This window comes from Artemia franciscana, unplaced genomic scaffold (assembly GCF_032884065.1).
Source record: "Artemia franciscana unplaced genomic scaffold, ASM3288406v1 Scaffold_592, whole genome shotgun sequence".
NCBI classification, from domain to species: domain Eukaryota; kingdom Metazoa; phylum Arthropoda; class Branchiopoda; order Anostraca; family Artemiidae; genus Artemia; species Artemia franciscana.
In genome coordinates this window covers 277,144-292,873 of record NW_027066231.1, presented here as the reverse complement: position 1 = coordinate 292,873, position 15,730 = coordinate 277,144, and the positions used below count along the sequence as shown (strand labels likewise).

The 15,730-nt window shown below is 34.5% G+C and overlaps 1 protein-coding gene across 3 annotated transcripts in view; it reads right to left on the bottom strand.

Annotated features, from left to right (window-relative positions):
* LOC136043430 (ferredoxin-2, mitochondrial-like) overlaps window positions 1-15,493 on the bottom strand; it is a 31,456-nt gene extending 15,963 nt beyond the window's left edge. For 2 of the 3 annotated variants that reach the window (XM_065728342.1, XM_065728340.1), the window contains exon 1: window positions 15,363-15,490. Coding sequence is in view for 1 of the 3 variants with exons in the window: in XM_065728341.1 (XP_065584413.1) it covers window positions 15,363-15,444 (82 nt within the window). In the remaining 2 variants the exon portion in view is untranslated. Of the gene's footprint in view, window positions 1-15,362 lie in introns of all 3 variants that reach the window. The other variant, XM_065728341.1, reaches the window with a different exon arrangement.
* Between the last annotated feature and the right edge of the window lie 237 nt (window positions 15,494-15,730).

The following is a 15,730-nucleotide window of genomic DNA, read 5'->3' as shown; positions in this document are numbered from 1 at the left end:
AGAGCTGAATTAGGAAGGGTGAAACTGACGATCAGCAAAACTAAGAGCTCTTATATGACTTTTTCCTTTATAAAGATTGACAACCACTCTTCTATTTCCCTACTGCTGATAAAGAAAACTATTAAAATACTTGGAGTACTTTTGGACGTAGATTTAAGATGGAGCTCGCGCGTTGACTACTTGACTAAAAAAGGCACCTCAGTTTTAACTTCTTTTACCAACCTGAAGAGATTTGGTATGCCAACTAAGGTTTTGAAATCAGTATACTGCAGCTATGTTAGATCTTCTCTTGAGTATGCGTGTCAAGCTTGGCATCCGGGTTTGCCGAAAGATCAATCTGATAAACTTGAAATGATATAAAAGAGCTGTAAAAATTATACTTGGATATAACTACTCAACATATGATGATGCACTAAAACAACTGAACTTGAATTCACTTGACAGTCTTCGACATGAATTGACATATCGATTTGGACTAATTTTTGTGTATTCCCCAGCTCATCGCGGTCTACTGCCCGACCTTGAAAGCCACCCCACTGAAGGACCAGTCACTAGACTCCGACAAATAAAAAATAATTGTCCAAAGTTAATGACTTTCCCAGCTCCTACTACCAAGAGATATTGCAAATCATTTGTCCCTTATTTTATTTGTTGTTTTAATGATATTACCTTGACAAATATTTAATTTTCGATTCAGTTTATTTCAGGTATTTGCCTGTGAGTGTTTTTGAATATAACAACCATTTATATATTTAATTATTTTGAAATATTCTGTATAAACGGTCGCTATTTTTATCGTGACATTAGATTCTTAATCTATATTGATTTTTTATGGCATATTTTAATTTATTGACCTTGAAACAGCGCCTTAATTTTGTTGTTGTTGTCGTTTAATTTGTTTTAGGTCTTTTTTGGTGTCACGAGATGCTCATTTTAGATCCAGCTATTGCAGTGAATAAAGCATATTCTATTGTATTTTATAATTAGCTTAGTCTGAGTGAGAAAAACTAAAATGCAGGAATGTTTTAATTAAATATTGAATATATAGAGGTGTTTATGGGTTAGTTAGGTATTTAATATAATTTGTCCCAGGTGGCTTGCATTCTATAATTCTTTGTTGTAGTTTCCATAAGTGTATTTTGGTATATTCCTTTATGATTAACCTAACTTTACTTCTCGAGTCTGTTCGGGATAATACAAAAGTACCGTTTTGACGACGACTGGCCAAACGAGTTATTGACTTCTCTATGTAGAAAAATCCTTGTATTATTTAAGTTTCTGTTGTTAGAAAGACTATTCTAAATAGTGACTGTTAGTTGATATCGATGCAGTAACAATGTATCAACATCGACTATTGATTATTGATATTGATGCATTGTATTGATGTATTGACTATTTTAAAAGTGTGGAACATTGAAACAAGCGTTACCACCCCAGTCAGTTCCTATAGAGCTACAATTCCCAAATTTGCACGCCACACAGAGACTTTTGGTGCTACATTCAAAGAATTTACTATAATAGTGCTAAAATAGTACTTTCGTGCTACAGGTGGCAACCCTGACCACATGCTACAATGTTACACATTATCAAATAGCGCTCAAATAGCACTTTCGCGCTACAAGTGGCAACCCTGTTATCAAACAGCTGCTGTATTAATTCCTTCTGTCTCTATTTTGTGACTATACATTTTCTTGAATTTTATTCCCTACACCCCCAACATACAAAAACTTTGCAAACTTCCTTCATTGGGTGATTAGCATTTATTCTTCCGTCATCGTCATAAAATTAAATTTAAAAAATTGAGCAAGCAATAAAGAAAGCATTAAAAACAAATTTTTGGGCTGATTTCTTTCGACTTGAATGCCCAAATCAGCCTCAAATATACTCAGAGCAACTTTAAATAATCAATCCTGTATATTTCACACATTTGAGTCAATAGGTGGAGTCAAAACGCTTCTATGTTCTGACAAATTTAAGGTATATTTGGACAAAATAAAATAGAGATATATCTTTTTTACCCAATATTTAAAATAGCAATAGTTTTTCCTCCCCATTTAATTCCGTGGTCTCCCATTACCTTTCCTGTACTCCTTACTGGCAGTGTTGATCTTCATTTTATAACCCTTCACCCATGAAACGCAATGGGGGCTGGGGGCCAGCTATCCTGTGCTTTTGCACACTTTTACTGTTTACCTTACCCAGATTACTCCACGTACCTATTTAGAGCTAGGTCAACTCTAGATGAGCTTACAGAGTCACGCTTGTAGATATTGATTCTCATTGTTGCTTGTCTTCTAACCGCAGCCTCTTAAAGATGTCATTGCGTCCCTATAGGTTCAACTCAACCACCCTGGGGAAAAAAATCAAATTCTTCCTTAAAATTGTGGCCTATTTAGATCGTTTTTGTGGCCGGAAATCTCAATATTAAAGTTTTAAGAAAAAAATAGCTGGTTTCGAGGTTGGGCCCTGGCAGATCTAAACGGCAGGCTTGTATACATTGATTTTCATTGACGCTTGTGTTCTAACCAGAAACAATGTGAGCCTCTTCTTAATGTCATGGCGTCACCATAGGTTCAATACCACCACCATGGGGAAACACAAATTCTTCCTTAAAGTTTTGACCTGTTTGGATCACTTGTGGCCAGAAATGTCAATATGACAGCTTTAAGGAAAAAAACTTATCTAGCCAATTTCGAGGCCAGACCCCGGACCCGGCTCTTGTTGTTGACAAAGATTGTGATGGCGTTGTTCTTCTAACGTAATATTTCTTTCTTCTTCACTTTCGTTTTAGACTCTTCTGGATTTTTGCTCTTGCTTTTTTCTAGCAGCACAATTCTTTGTTCTTCACTTCATTTTTGACATGTTCTGATACTCACTTTCTCCTTATGTTCGTTTTCACCTGTGAATTTACATTTTTCAGGTAGTCCTCTTGATCTTGTCTAATTTGATGGTCCTTTTTGTTCATTTTGAGCAATCACTAATTTACGCTTTTGTCCTCTAGGTATTCTGAAACTGCTTAAAACACCTTCTTTGATCTTCTGTTTCATTTCTGATGCGTTCTGATCCTTGCTTTCTTGCTATCACTTGCGTTTTTTATTGTCGCTTATCTTCAAACCTCATATTTCGTTGTTCTTGCTGTGACATATTTTTTAACTGCATATTTCTTTGTTCTTCATTTTCACTTTTAATTTGTAACTCTCCTCGTTTTCGCATGTCTTGTAACCGTATATTTCTTTGTTCTTCACTTTTGTTTCTGACTAATTTTAATTCTTGCTACTGCTTATCTTCAAACCAATTATTTCTTTGATCTTCACTTTTGTTTTTGGCTTGTCGCAGTTGTTGCTGACACAAGTATTATAATTGTATATTTTCTGTTCTTCATTTTTGTTTATTTTCTTTATATTTTTTATTTTCTGTTCTTCATTTTTGTTTATCATTACCTTAGACAATTTCTGATACCCTTTGGCTTAGCTGCTTAGATTGATCTTGTCACATTTATCTCTTTTGTAATGTTGCATGCGTCATAAATATAAAATCATACGATCACTCCTGGGGGGAGGAGGGGGAAATGATGTAATTTATTTTCTTGAAATGTGCTCATTAATAAGACGGAAATACGGAACCATTTTAAGGAAAAATACAAAAATATATACATATATATTGTTACTGTGAATGCCCTATTTCTGGTTAATGTTGACATTCACTAGTGATTGTCAAAATAAATTTTCTCTGCTTGGATTCAATTAGCTTTGCAAATCATCTTTTTCAGTCTTATCCAAGCTTTGACGGTAAAAGTTAAGTTAAATAGAAAAAGTTTACTGGCAACACTGACTAAATCCAAGGAGAAAAAAAAAGGTATTTAGTGCATTCACCAGAGAATGTTGACTCACCAATTTCGGACATTCATGGTAACATATAAATTTACTATAATTGCTTGGTTGAAGAGATAACATATTTCTTCTAACTGGATATTTCTTTATTCTTCACTTTCAATTTTGACTCATTGTAATTGTCACAAGTAATCTAACTGGATATTTAATTGGCCTTCATGATCTAACTTATTCATTTGTCCTCTAGGTATTATGAAACTGCTAAACACGCCTTTTGCAAAAAGACTCATTACACTTGGTAATTTATGCTTGTTTCATGTTTCTTGTGTAACTTTACCTGTATCATAGAAAACTAAAAACAATACAGACATTACTGAGCTAAATATGAGCTACGAATGCTCTTGACATGTACTCAAAAAATGACATTACTCACAGGATTTTTCTTCCAAAATTAGGACTCTAAACAAATTTTCTCAAACTAGTGACCTACATAAACCGTTTTTTAGGCCAGAAAATTTCAGGAGATTAATTCTAGTTATAAAATTTAAAAATAATGGCGTCGTTCTCGAGCAAGAATACGTACATATCTGATCCCTGATGCTGAATCATTCAAGTATTCAAGTCATATGTTGACTAAGAGGGTTATAACAGGTCATAGCATATGGTTAGGAATGCAATTAATACACAGGGTCACTGTCATCACAGGATTTAGCATCAAGTTTCTTTTAAAGTATTAGCATAAATAGCAATATTTGTAATATGCTTATACCAATCAAGATCTTTAGTAAAATACCATCAAGGAATCGATGGTATAGCATGAGTTACAGTCACAGGAAGTGAGGTGAGGAAAGGGGTTCAGGAAGTTGAGAATAAGGATTTGAATTATTCACTTCAATATTTAAGGCAATGGCTTTGTCAGCAACATGAATAAGGATTCCAAGAGGGTTGCTTTTAATGTATGTATTCCAAAATTCAAGAGTTGATAAGCCACCTAAAAACTTCAATCTGCAAGGGATCTCAAATTCTAGGTCACTAACCAGAACTAGAAGAATTACTGAAGGATATTAGAGGAAGATTACAACAATTCTTGCTAAAGAGTGGTCTATTCAAACATTGTTCAGTAGCGAAGGGATATGATCAGCTAAGTTAAAGGGTTTCAGATGTCAACCGAGACTTTGCTTAGACAATTACTAAATTAGACAATTGCAATGAAAAATCAAAATAGCCAACCCAAATAGAAAACTGAAGATTTTGGCTATAGACTGAAACCAAAAAAAAAAAAAAAACAAACAAGTGTTTAACCAGTGATTAAGGGTTTTACCGTTGTTTTTTTTTTTTTTTTTTTTTATGCTGATAGAGAGGAACTTTCGAAAGATAATATTTTGACCCTGATTTTCAATACAATTTACGTTTCTTCAGTTTTAATTCCTAAAAAAGTATTACACCACTGGGGCGTCAGGGTAGGATTTATAAGGTAACATGTAACTGTGGACAGTGTGCTTAAGATGGTGTTTAAAAAGTGTAAAAGATAATGAGTGGTAAAATGACACCAAGTAAGCACCATTTTATTTCCCAACCAATTTTACACAAAGCTTTCCTGAAGATTTAAAATGACAGGAGAAGGTACAGTAGAACAAACACAGGGAAAAGTTGTATTAGAGGGACAAGTATAACTAAACTGTGTTTTCAACAGCTAAAGAATTTACTGAGCCCTGTAAATAGATTTGCAATATTTGATAAAGATACAGTGAAATCAAGTACAAGATTTGATTGATATTGGGGTTAGTGTTTAGATGTTTACATTAGAAATGGAACAATGAACTGAAAAATTCCGAAAAATTGGAATTATATAAATTTTGCTTTTCCTGAAACAATACTACTGGGTCATTCAGCCATTTTAACACAAAACATGAGTTTTTATTCAATTAATTTATTAGTTGAACACTCTAAGACTGAATGGTTAAGCGTGTATAGAGCAATATGTATGCAATAAGGGATATCGAATAGGGGGAGGGGGTGCTTGTCCACTCCACCCTCTAAATTCTGAAAAAAAAACTTTTTATAAGGGACTTTTATTTAAATTTGCCTTTTTTTGGTATTTCCATAAAAAAAAAAGATCTCCAAGATTTTGAAAAATACATTTTGCCTCCTTCTTACATTTCATGAATTGACATGTCTACCTCCTAGATTTTGTAGAATACCTTTTTTGGAAGTATGTTCATTGAAAGTGCCTTTTTTTGTACATTTATTAAAACAGCCAGAGGCAATGTGAAACTTATGGGTCAATAGTTACTAGCATTGTTGCTTCTCCCTGTCTTGTATGTTGGCCAAGTTCCAGTCATTTACTAGACCTTTTTAAGTGAAAGTCACTTACTATACCTCGTTAAGTGAGAGCTATCTAAGAAATAGTTGCGATAAGAAATAGGTTTGGCATCTTTATTAGCATCAAGTCTTTTTACCCATTTCTTGATGTCTTCTTCATAGATTGCTGGCAAGTGTATTGGTTGCACTTGCAGAGAAGATTATCTTTTAGCCGTCCTGGCCGAGTGGGTTGGTGCGCTGGTTTCGGGATCCCTTGTCTGAGAGGACGCGGGTTCGAATCCCAGTGTACCTAATTCTTCAGTTTGGGACGGGGGTCAGTGGCGTGACTCTGTAAGCTTAGCCGGAGTCGACCCAGCTCTAAATGGGTACCTGGAGAAATCTGGGGAAGGTAAACAGGAAGGGTGTGTGAAAGCACAGGATGGCTGGCCCCCAACTCCCCATTGCACTTCCTGGCTGAAGGGCCAGGAAACGGAGATCAGCACCGCCGGTACGGACTGTAAAGTCTAATGCCGTATCCTTTACCTTTACCTTACCTTTTTATCTTTTAGCTGTGGGTAATGCAGAAAAATTAATACCAAATCTGGAGTTCAGCAAGTCTACTTTTTCCTTTGCATCTGAGGTTTTTGTACTATCAGCTCCCCTTAGATTTTGAATACCATGTCTGGATTGGCTGGCTGAAGAGATATGTTGCCACTAGCTGTTTCAGTTCAGTTTATGTCAGCTAACTGTTCAGGGGCCACGATTGCCCCTTTATGGTACCTCACAATCTTCCAAGTCAAATTTATTAACTTACTTCTGTAATATTTTTTAACCTATTATGGTAGTAATTGCATTTATACCTAACATACCATTCATTACATGCTCTTTTTTCGGTCAATGTTCCTATTACCTGAACATAGCTATTGTTAATAGATGCATTTTGACTTTTGGAACATCTTTTCTCTCTTGCAAAACTACCGCAAACTCACCATTATGGAGTTATTCCGGCTCAAATATCCTGTATATACACATATAGAATTGCAATCATTTCCGTTTTCGTTGATCAAATATTTGAAATCGCGAATCTGTAATAGTTTAAAACAAATTTGGGCTATATATTTGTGCATCAGGGGGGTGGGGGTAAAGCATAGCATATATTAAATACGTAAACTAACCATTGCTGTATTTAATATATGCTATGCTTAACCCCCCACCCTAAATGTGCAAATATGTAATAACTCCATAGTTATTATAATAACTCCAGAGTTTGTGGTAATTTTGCAAGAGAGAAAAGATGCTCAAAAAGTCAAAATGCCTATTAACAATAGTTTCATGACCCTAAACCATTGTTCAGGTAATGAGAAGATTGACCCTTTTTTCCACCTCATAATTCTATGTTCTTGTTATGATAGGTATGGGCGTGCTTTTGGTTATACAGACCAACAATCCTCATGTGTTATTCTTTCTGCACTTAAGACAGTTGCTTGAAACATTTTCCAACTGTCAACTACGTTACAACTGAGTCTTTCCATTTAACCTTTGATAGGTTCTGCCTTACATACAAATATTTTATGAAAGATTTCTTTACTTTATTTCCTTTTTTGCTGTATGTCTGCATCTCAGAAAATACAGGGACACTGCTTCCAAGATCAGGATTGTAAGAAGTAAAAAGATTTTTTCAAAGTCAATTGTCACATCTCAGTCAAGTAAGTACAATTGTGGTAGTAACTAGATTGTGTTGGTTGACTTAAAATCTGTCTTATTAGGTTGTTGGCAAGGAAGTTTGTAGTGTCACATGACAGGCTACTTTCGGGAGGGTGCTGTGACCCATTCAAAATCAGATGTATTAAAGTCATAGACAGCACAATAGCGCTGCCTAAGCAAACAATAATGTTGGCACAATATATTATTTATTTTTTTGTTCATTTTAGACCAGGGCACTTCGTATCGAAGGAGTTGTCGCAGAAACTTTGAAAAGGGCTCATTCGATTAGAAATTGAAAGGAATAGTGCCCTTTTCAATAGTCAAAAGTGATTGGAAGGCAACTAACCTCCTCCCATGCCCACCTTTTTCACAAACATTCAATCACAATTTTGAGGTAGCCATTAAGTTCAGATCACTTTGAGGATGACCACCCCCACAGACCTCAGGACAAAGGTTGTTATTTATGCCTTTGGGGCATTTAAGTCTTTTTTTAAAACGTTGTCATAGAAACTTCAAAAGGGGCTCATTCGATTGGAAATTGAGAGAACTAAGGCTATTTTTATTAGTCACAAGTGATTGGAGGGCAAATGCCTGCCATGCCCATTATTTCCCCAAACACCTCCAAATCAAAAATTTTAGATTTACATTTTGTTTAACGTAGTTAAAAGGTCTAGAAATGATATCTTTGGGGATGACAACCCCCCCCCTCCCGAACCCTCAGGGCAAGGGTTGCAAGTTTTGCCTTGGGGGCATATAAGGTTTCTATAGAGAGCGTTTGTACAAACTTCAGAGGGGGCTCATTAGATTGGTAATCAGAAGCTCTAGTGCCCCCTTTAAGAGTCAAAGCAATCAGTGGACAGCTACCCCCCCCCCTTGCACCAACACACGTCGTATTGTCCTGAAAGGTATCTAATAGAAATTTTGAGATAGCAATTCTATTCAAATTAGTCCAAATATCATATAACAAGGTTTTTGGGGTTGAAACAAACACCCGGAGACTGGGGGCAAGGGTTGTAAACTATGCCCTAGGGGCATTTAAGGTTTCTATGGAAGGGATGGTAGCATGAACTTTAGAGGAGGCTCATTTGGTTGAAAATTGGAATTTCTAGTTCCCTTTTAAGAGTTGAAAGTGATGGAGGGCAGCTAGAAACCACCCCCCCCCACCCCAACTGCCCCACTTCATCAAACAAATCTGATTAAAATTGTGAGATGGCGATTTTGCTCAAATTAGTCAAAAGAGGATATAACAATGCCTCTAACATTGACACACCCACCAGTGCCCTGGGAATAGGGTTGTAGGTCATGCCCTGGGGGCATATAAGGTTTTAATGAATTTGTGGTCATAAAAATTGCAGATGGGGCCCATTTGATTTGAAATTGGAATTTATAGTGCCCTTTGTAAGAGTCAAGGTGATTTGAGAGCAATCAGCCCCCCCCTCTTCATAATCATCATTTTCCTTAACACCTCCTATCAAAATTTGGAGATAACAATTTTGCGCATTGTAGTTGAAGGTTCCGGAAATTATGTCTTTGAGGAAGACGACCTCCCTATAGCTCTGAGGGCAAGGGTTGTAAGTTATGGCCTTGGGGCATATAAGGTTTTTGTAGACAGGGTGGTTGAATATGCTTTGGAGGGGACTCAATGGATTGGTAATTAGAACTTTTAGTGTCTTTTTTTAAAAGTCAGAGATTAGAGCAAGCCCCCTCTCCCCCCCCCCACACACACACACACGCACACAAACGCGTCATGTTTTCCTGAGATGCATCCAATAGAAATTTTGAGACAGTTTTTTTATTCAAAATAGTCCAATGATCACAACAAGGATTTTGGGGTTGATACAAACCACAAGAGCCTGAGGGTGAGGGTTCTAAATTATTTCCCTGAGGAATTTAAGGTTCTTACGGAAGGGATGGTTGTATAAGCTTTAGAGGTGGTTGGCTCATTTGGTTGAAATTGAAATTCTAGGGCCCTTTTAAGAGTTAATAGTGATGGATATCAACTAGCCCCCCCCCCCCCAGCTACCACTCTTTTCATCAAACGTATCTGATTGAAATTATGCAACAGCAATTTTACAACAAAAAACTCCCAGAGCACTGAGTTAAGGGCAATGGGGAGGCATATAAGATTTTTACGAAAACCATGTTTGACTTCTACTTTCCCAAAATACAAATGGCATTAAGATGAGTCTGTTAGGGAATGCTGAGGAAAGTCTTGAACAAAATCATAACATGCTATGTGCATATGAGTTGTCAAAAGGGTGTAACTCAGGAATGAATGAGTATATTAATTTGGAACTTTCTGGAAATGATAAGAGAGATGATCAATTGACCAAAAACGCAATATTTGCATGCTACTACTACTACAAATACTGCTACCATAAGTACTATCACTACTACCACTACTGTCAACACAACTACTACTTCTGTAGCAAGAACTAATAAGGCTGAGAATACTGAAAAAATATATAAGGAAATGTTGAGAGGAAAGTTGAACTAAATCAATACATAATATGTGTATACAGATTGCTGATATGGGCATATCAGCAATATTTTTGGAATGGCTTATCATATTAAGAGGAAACTTCAGGGACATCATGGGTGGGATGTTCAGCTGACCAAAAGGTCAAACATACCTGCTACTACTGTTATTAATGCAGCTACTACTACCATTACTACTAATAATCATATATTATTACTGCTACTACTGTTTTAACTTACTTACAGGATTAACTTACAGGATCCTCAGTGCCATTAGGGGCAAGTGCCTGTATCAGCACTCTCTAGATGGCTGTCAGTTGGTCCATCAAAGTTGTGTTCCTCTGAGTCAATGGCTATCTGGATTTTGCAATTTACACTGAGGGTAAGGGTCTCCCTTACCCTAATCTACAAGTCATGTGTGTAAAAATGTTTGCTCCAAAATCAATCCAGACCATTTTTGAAACTATTTAGGGTTTCAGATTTCACAACTCTTTTTGGGAGTATTATTATGGGAGTATACAAGAGAAACTATTACTACTAAAATAATAGTTGAATTAAAACTACATGTATGAAGGTGAAAAGTTGACAAAATATTGGGGGGGATCTGAACTAAGTCAAAACACAGTAATTATATGCAGATTGTCCAAAGGGCATATCTTAAGAATTGATTTGGGTATTAAGTTGAAACTTTTGGAGTATACTTAAAAGGGAAGATCAATTGACAAAAAGGTAATATATGTATATCACTACTAACACTAATACCACTGCTACTTTTACTTATGCTACTACTACTACTAAACTACTCCAACTACTACCTCAATTACAACAACTTGTAAGGCTTAGAGTATTAAGGTGAAAAGGGTGTCAAAAGGGCATCAGAAGCACACATCAACAATATTTTTGGAACAGCTTAACATGTCAAGGGGAAACTTCCAGAACATCATGAAAGCAATGCTCAACTGACCAAAAGGCAACTTGCAGATGCTACTAGTGCTATTAATACTGCTGCTACTACTACTAACACAACACTCCATCTATTTCTACTAACACTGAACTACTGTCATAATAGTACTATTAAGGCTAAGACTATGAAGGTGAAATTTAAGAGAATATTAATGGCAAATTCAAACTAACAAAAGACACTATGTGCATTCAGATTGTCAAAATAGCATATGTTCAGAATTGATCTTGTATTAAGTTGGAAATCTAAGAGAATATTTAAAAGGGAAGATCAATTGACCAAAAGACAATATGTGCACACTACTACTAATACTACTGCAACTGCAACATTTACTAGTTCCCATATTTACTAGAGTACATCAATTCCTGACAGTTATGCAATTTGCCCATTATGTTTAAAAACTAAATGTTGCCTTATGATCAAATAAAAAAGCCCTGTGTGTATTAGGGCTCAAAATCCCTATGCCATCCTAAAGCCAAACATAATTTGCACTTTACTGAAAAAAATAAATTTCAAATGTTTTCACTTTTATAACTTTAATAAATCAAAAATTATTAGCATTTTAAGGGAAAAATATCAGCACATGTGTATTAAATTGACAATGCACACTCATTTGTATTTTTTCATTGAAGTGCAAACTACATCATGGCCTTGGGAAGGCATAGGGTTTTGAGCCCTGCTCATGTTAATTTCTGCAAATTTTGAGTCTGACTTGGTTATTTATTGTAATTTCTGTTTGTTTTGGGTTCCATTTATTTATTGATACTTATAGGTAGTTTTATGCTTGGTCGATTATTTGATTTTATTTTTGCTCATTTTTGGTTTAATGGAGTTCTTTACTTTTCTTTGGAAAACTTATTTTGTGGAATTTTTTTTTTTTTTAATTAATCTTTAAGAAAAAACAGTTTTGTTGATTCTCATGATTGTGCACAATCAAAACTTCTTGAGTCAATAAAACTATGTATAACCCTCCCTATTTAAACTAATTACAAAATGCTGTTCAGTTTTGCCAAGGTAAGAGTTTGAAAATGATAATATAGCCAAGGGTATAAATTTATTACTTGGTTCTGCCAGAATTAAATACTATAATTCATAAAACAATTTTGAAAACACTTACTTATATCATTATATTTAATGATATAAGGATATATTACATATCCTAGAAACACATCACTTTATTGGGACCCCATCTCTCCTAACGGTTAAATATGGGCTAAAGCCCGAATTATATATTCTCCATGAATTATCTTGTTGCTTGTTGCCACTGATGTTGCTTGTTTGCTGTTTTGACAACAAGAGTCACATACAAAAGATCATGTGAAAACTCCATTAGTATATATTTGTATTAGCAAACAATTGCAACACCTAAGAAACAAACTTACCTTTACAATCAGAATTACACCCTGAATCAAAATATGACGTTTGTTTCTATTGCAAAAAATCGAAAATACTTTTCTATCGAAATACTTTTAATTTTCATGTTTTGTTTTGTCATTTTATTGAGATCTACAAGTAGATTAAATAAAAAATAAACAAGTTTTTGGACTGAAAATAAGGAGCAACATTAAAACTTAAGACAAACAGAAATTATTCTGTATATGAAAGGGGCTGTCCCCTCCTCAACACCACTCTTTATGCTAAAGCTTGTCTATTCCTCACAACTCTACTTTTTAAAACAATAAAAACTTTAGCATAAAGAGTGGGGTGTTGAAGTCCCCTCCTTTTATTGTTTCTGTAAAAAATAATGAAACAAAAGTGAAAGTATTTCTGAAAAGAGTTTGAAACAGACAAAAATTTCATATTTGGATTCAGGATGAAATTTTTATGCTAGGGCTAAGTTTGTTCCTTAGATACCTGAATTGCCTGTTAATATAAATATTTTCTAATTTATTACATATAAAAACTGGTAAAATTCTAGCTAATTGACTTCTTGCTATCTCAGAAAGAGTTTAGGTTAGGAAAATGAAACTTTCAGGGATGAATCTACAGGCTAAGGTGTGTCCTAGGAAGGTATTTTGAAGCAACTACCTCCAATCCTTCTCCCTCTAGAGGGCCCTGACCCTTGATAACCTTTAAAAATATTTGTGTTATAAAAGTGAAACCTTGCAAAATAGATCTTCTGCTTAATTGAAGTACAACAAAATTGTTTTCATTTTCATAACTTTGCTCAATTCCATTTTATAAAGTTTTAAAGATATGCAAAGACATTTCCTAAATTTTGAAAAAAAAAAACATTGATATGGCTCAAGATTCTACTCAAATAACAGGAATTGCATTTTCAGAACTAAAGGCAGAGAAAAAGCAACTAGTAACTGAAAATTAAGGTAAAATGTTGATTTGTCAAAATTTCAATAGGTCATGTAGGCAATTTTCAGGGCCCTCTAGAGGGAGGAGTGGAGATGGGTACTTTAAAATACCTTCTGGGACATACTTTAGCCTGTAGACCCATCCCTGAAAGTTTCATTTTCCTAACCTAAACCCTTTCTAAGATAGCAAGAAGTCTATCAACTAGAATTTTACCCAAAAACTCAGGGTACATGTTTGCTCATGGTAAATTTATAGCAAACAGTATTACTGGCTTTTGTATAAAGTGAATATACCACTTGATGCCTATTTTTATGTTCTTTATAAATATAATAATTGCTTCTACTGGAAATTCAGATTTAAGTACTTTTTGACCTCTTAAAAATCATCTAATTATGGGGTATAAAAAAGGATTAAAACATTGGTCTCAGACTTTAAAACAATGGACTCAAACTTACTATATCATTATAAATCCATTTTTTTAATGTTACATTATCCACAAGCACTGATTTTCTACAATTAAATTGTATAAATAAATTTTATCAATGTTATGGTGTTTTCTTCTTCCTTGTCACCAAAATTTCAATTAAAGCATGTGTTTTCAGTCGTTTTTACAAAATAATAGGATATTTGAAATTGCAAATCTGTAATAGTTTAGAAAAAAATTTGGGCTATATATTTGCACATCAGGGGGGTGGAGGTAAAGCATAGCATATAGTAAATATGTAAACTAACCATTGCTGTATTTAATATAGGTAAATTTAGAGCAGACAGTATAACTGACATTTGTAATAGCTGGCTTTCATATTTTTGACCAAAAACGCATGCTTTTATTTAAAATTTGATGTCAATGAAGAAGAAAATGTCATAGCATTGGAAAAATTAATTTATCCAAATTAATATTGGAAAATCAGTGCTTGTGGATTATATAACATTAAAAAAAATAGATTTATAATAAAACAGTAAGTTTAAGATCAATTTTATAAGGTATTTAAGGGTTGAGACAAATTTTCTTATCCTTTTTTATACCCCATATTTAGGTCATTTTTAAGAGGTCAAAATGTGCTTAAATCTGAATTTCTGGTAGAAGCTATTATTATATTGGTGAAGAGCATAAAAAAAGGCATCAAGTGGCATATTCACTTTATACAAAAGCCAGTAATACTGTTTGCTATAAATTTACCTTAGTCATAAGGAAGGGGGAGGTTAAAGTGATTTTATTAACTTTATGAGCTAACAATTATTTTACAATTTTCTAAAGTGGTTTTCAGAATTTTACTGCTTTATTGTGAAGAAACAAAAAACTAAATAAGAACCAAAATTTGGGCTATAAATCTATTAGTACAATTTTCATCAAAAGAGCCTAATATCAATTATAGCCTATGCTAATTCTAAGACAGGAAAATAACTATGGTCTAGGATTTTACCCTAATGTCACTGCAAAATCAGATTTAGCAGTGTCAAAAAGTTATAATGCTGGCTTTTGGAAATTAGTAGTATCAAAAAAGCAATGACTATCAAGATTAACTTATCACCTAAATTTGTTAGCCTAATGCTTGCATAACTTGTCTTGAAAATATTAAGAACACAGCACAGAGCTTATACTAAGGGTAAAAATTCTATACTTTATGTTTGCAATATGAGACAGGTTTGATATTTTGTTAAAATGATAACTTATCCCTGAAGTAATGCGAGGTATTTGAATTTTTCATGAGCCATTATAGTTTGCAATATAGGCCTAAATTATACACAGTGGTAACATCCTTCTTGGTAGGCCTACTTACCTAATGATGCAGAAAACTTTCTTTTTACGTATTTCTTAATCAAAGCCCGTGACTGCCTTTGTAAACTAGGTATAAGTATCATTGTGTCGTTTTACAGTAAAATCACCAGCATCATATTTCAATTATTTAAAGTATAGCCAAAATAAACGACATCTAGGAACAATCCTAATTTAGAGGGCAAAAAGCAAATGAATAAAATAAGGGAATAGGCTGTTAAAAAAAATTTGAACCAAAACGTTCATTCACAAGCCAGATAATAGTTGATACATTCAGCCCAACTCAGACCAAGGAAGCTTTTGGATCAGGTTCTGTCAAAGTCTTCTGTCCTTTATCTGCGGTCGGGTGAGTTAAACCTACGACTTGTCCCA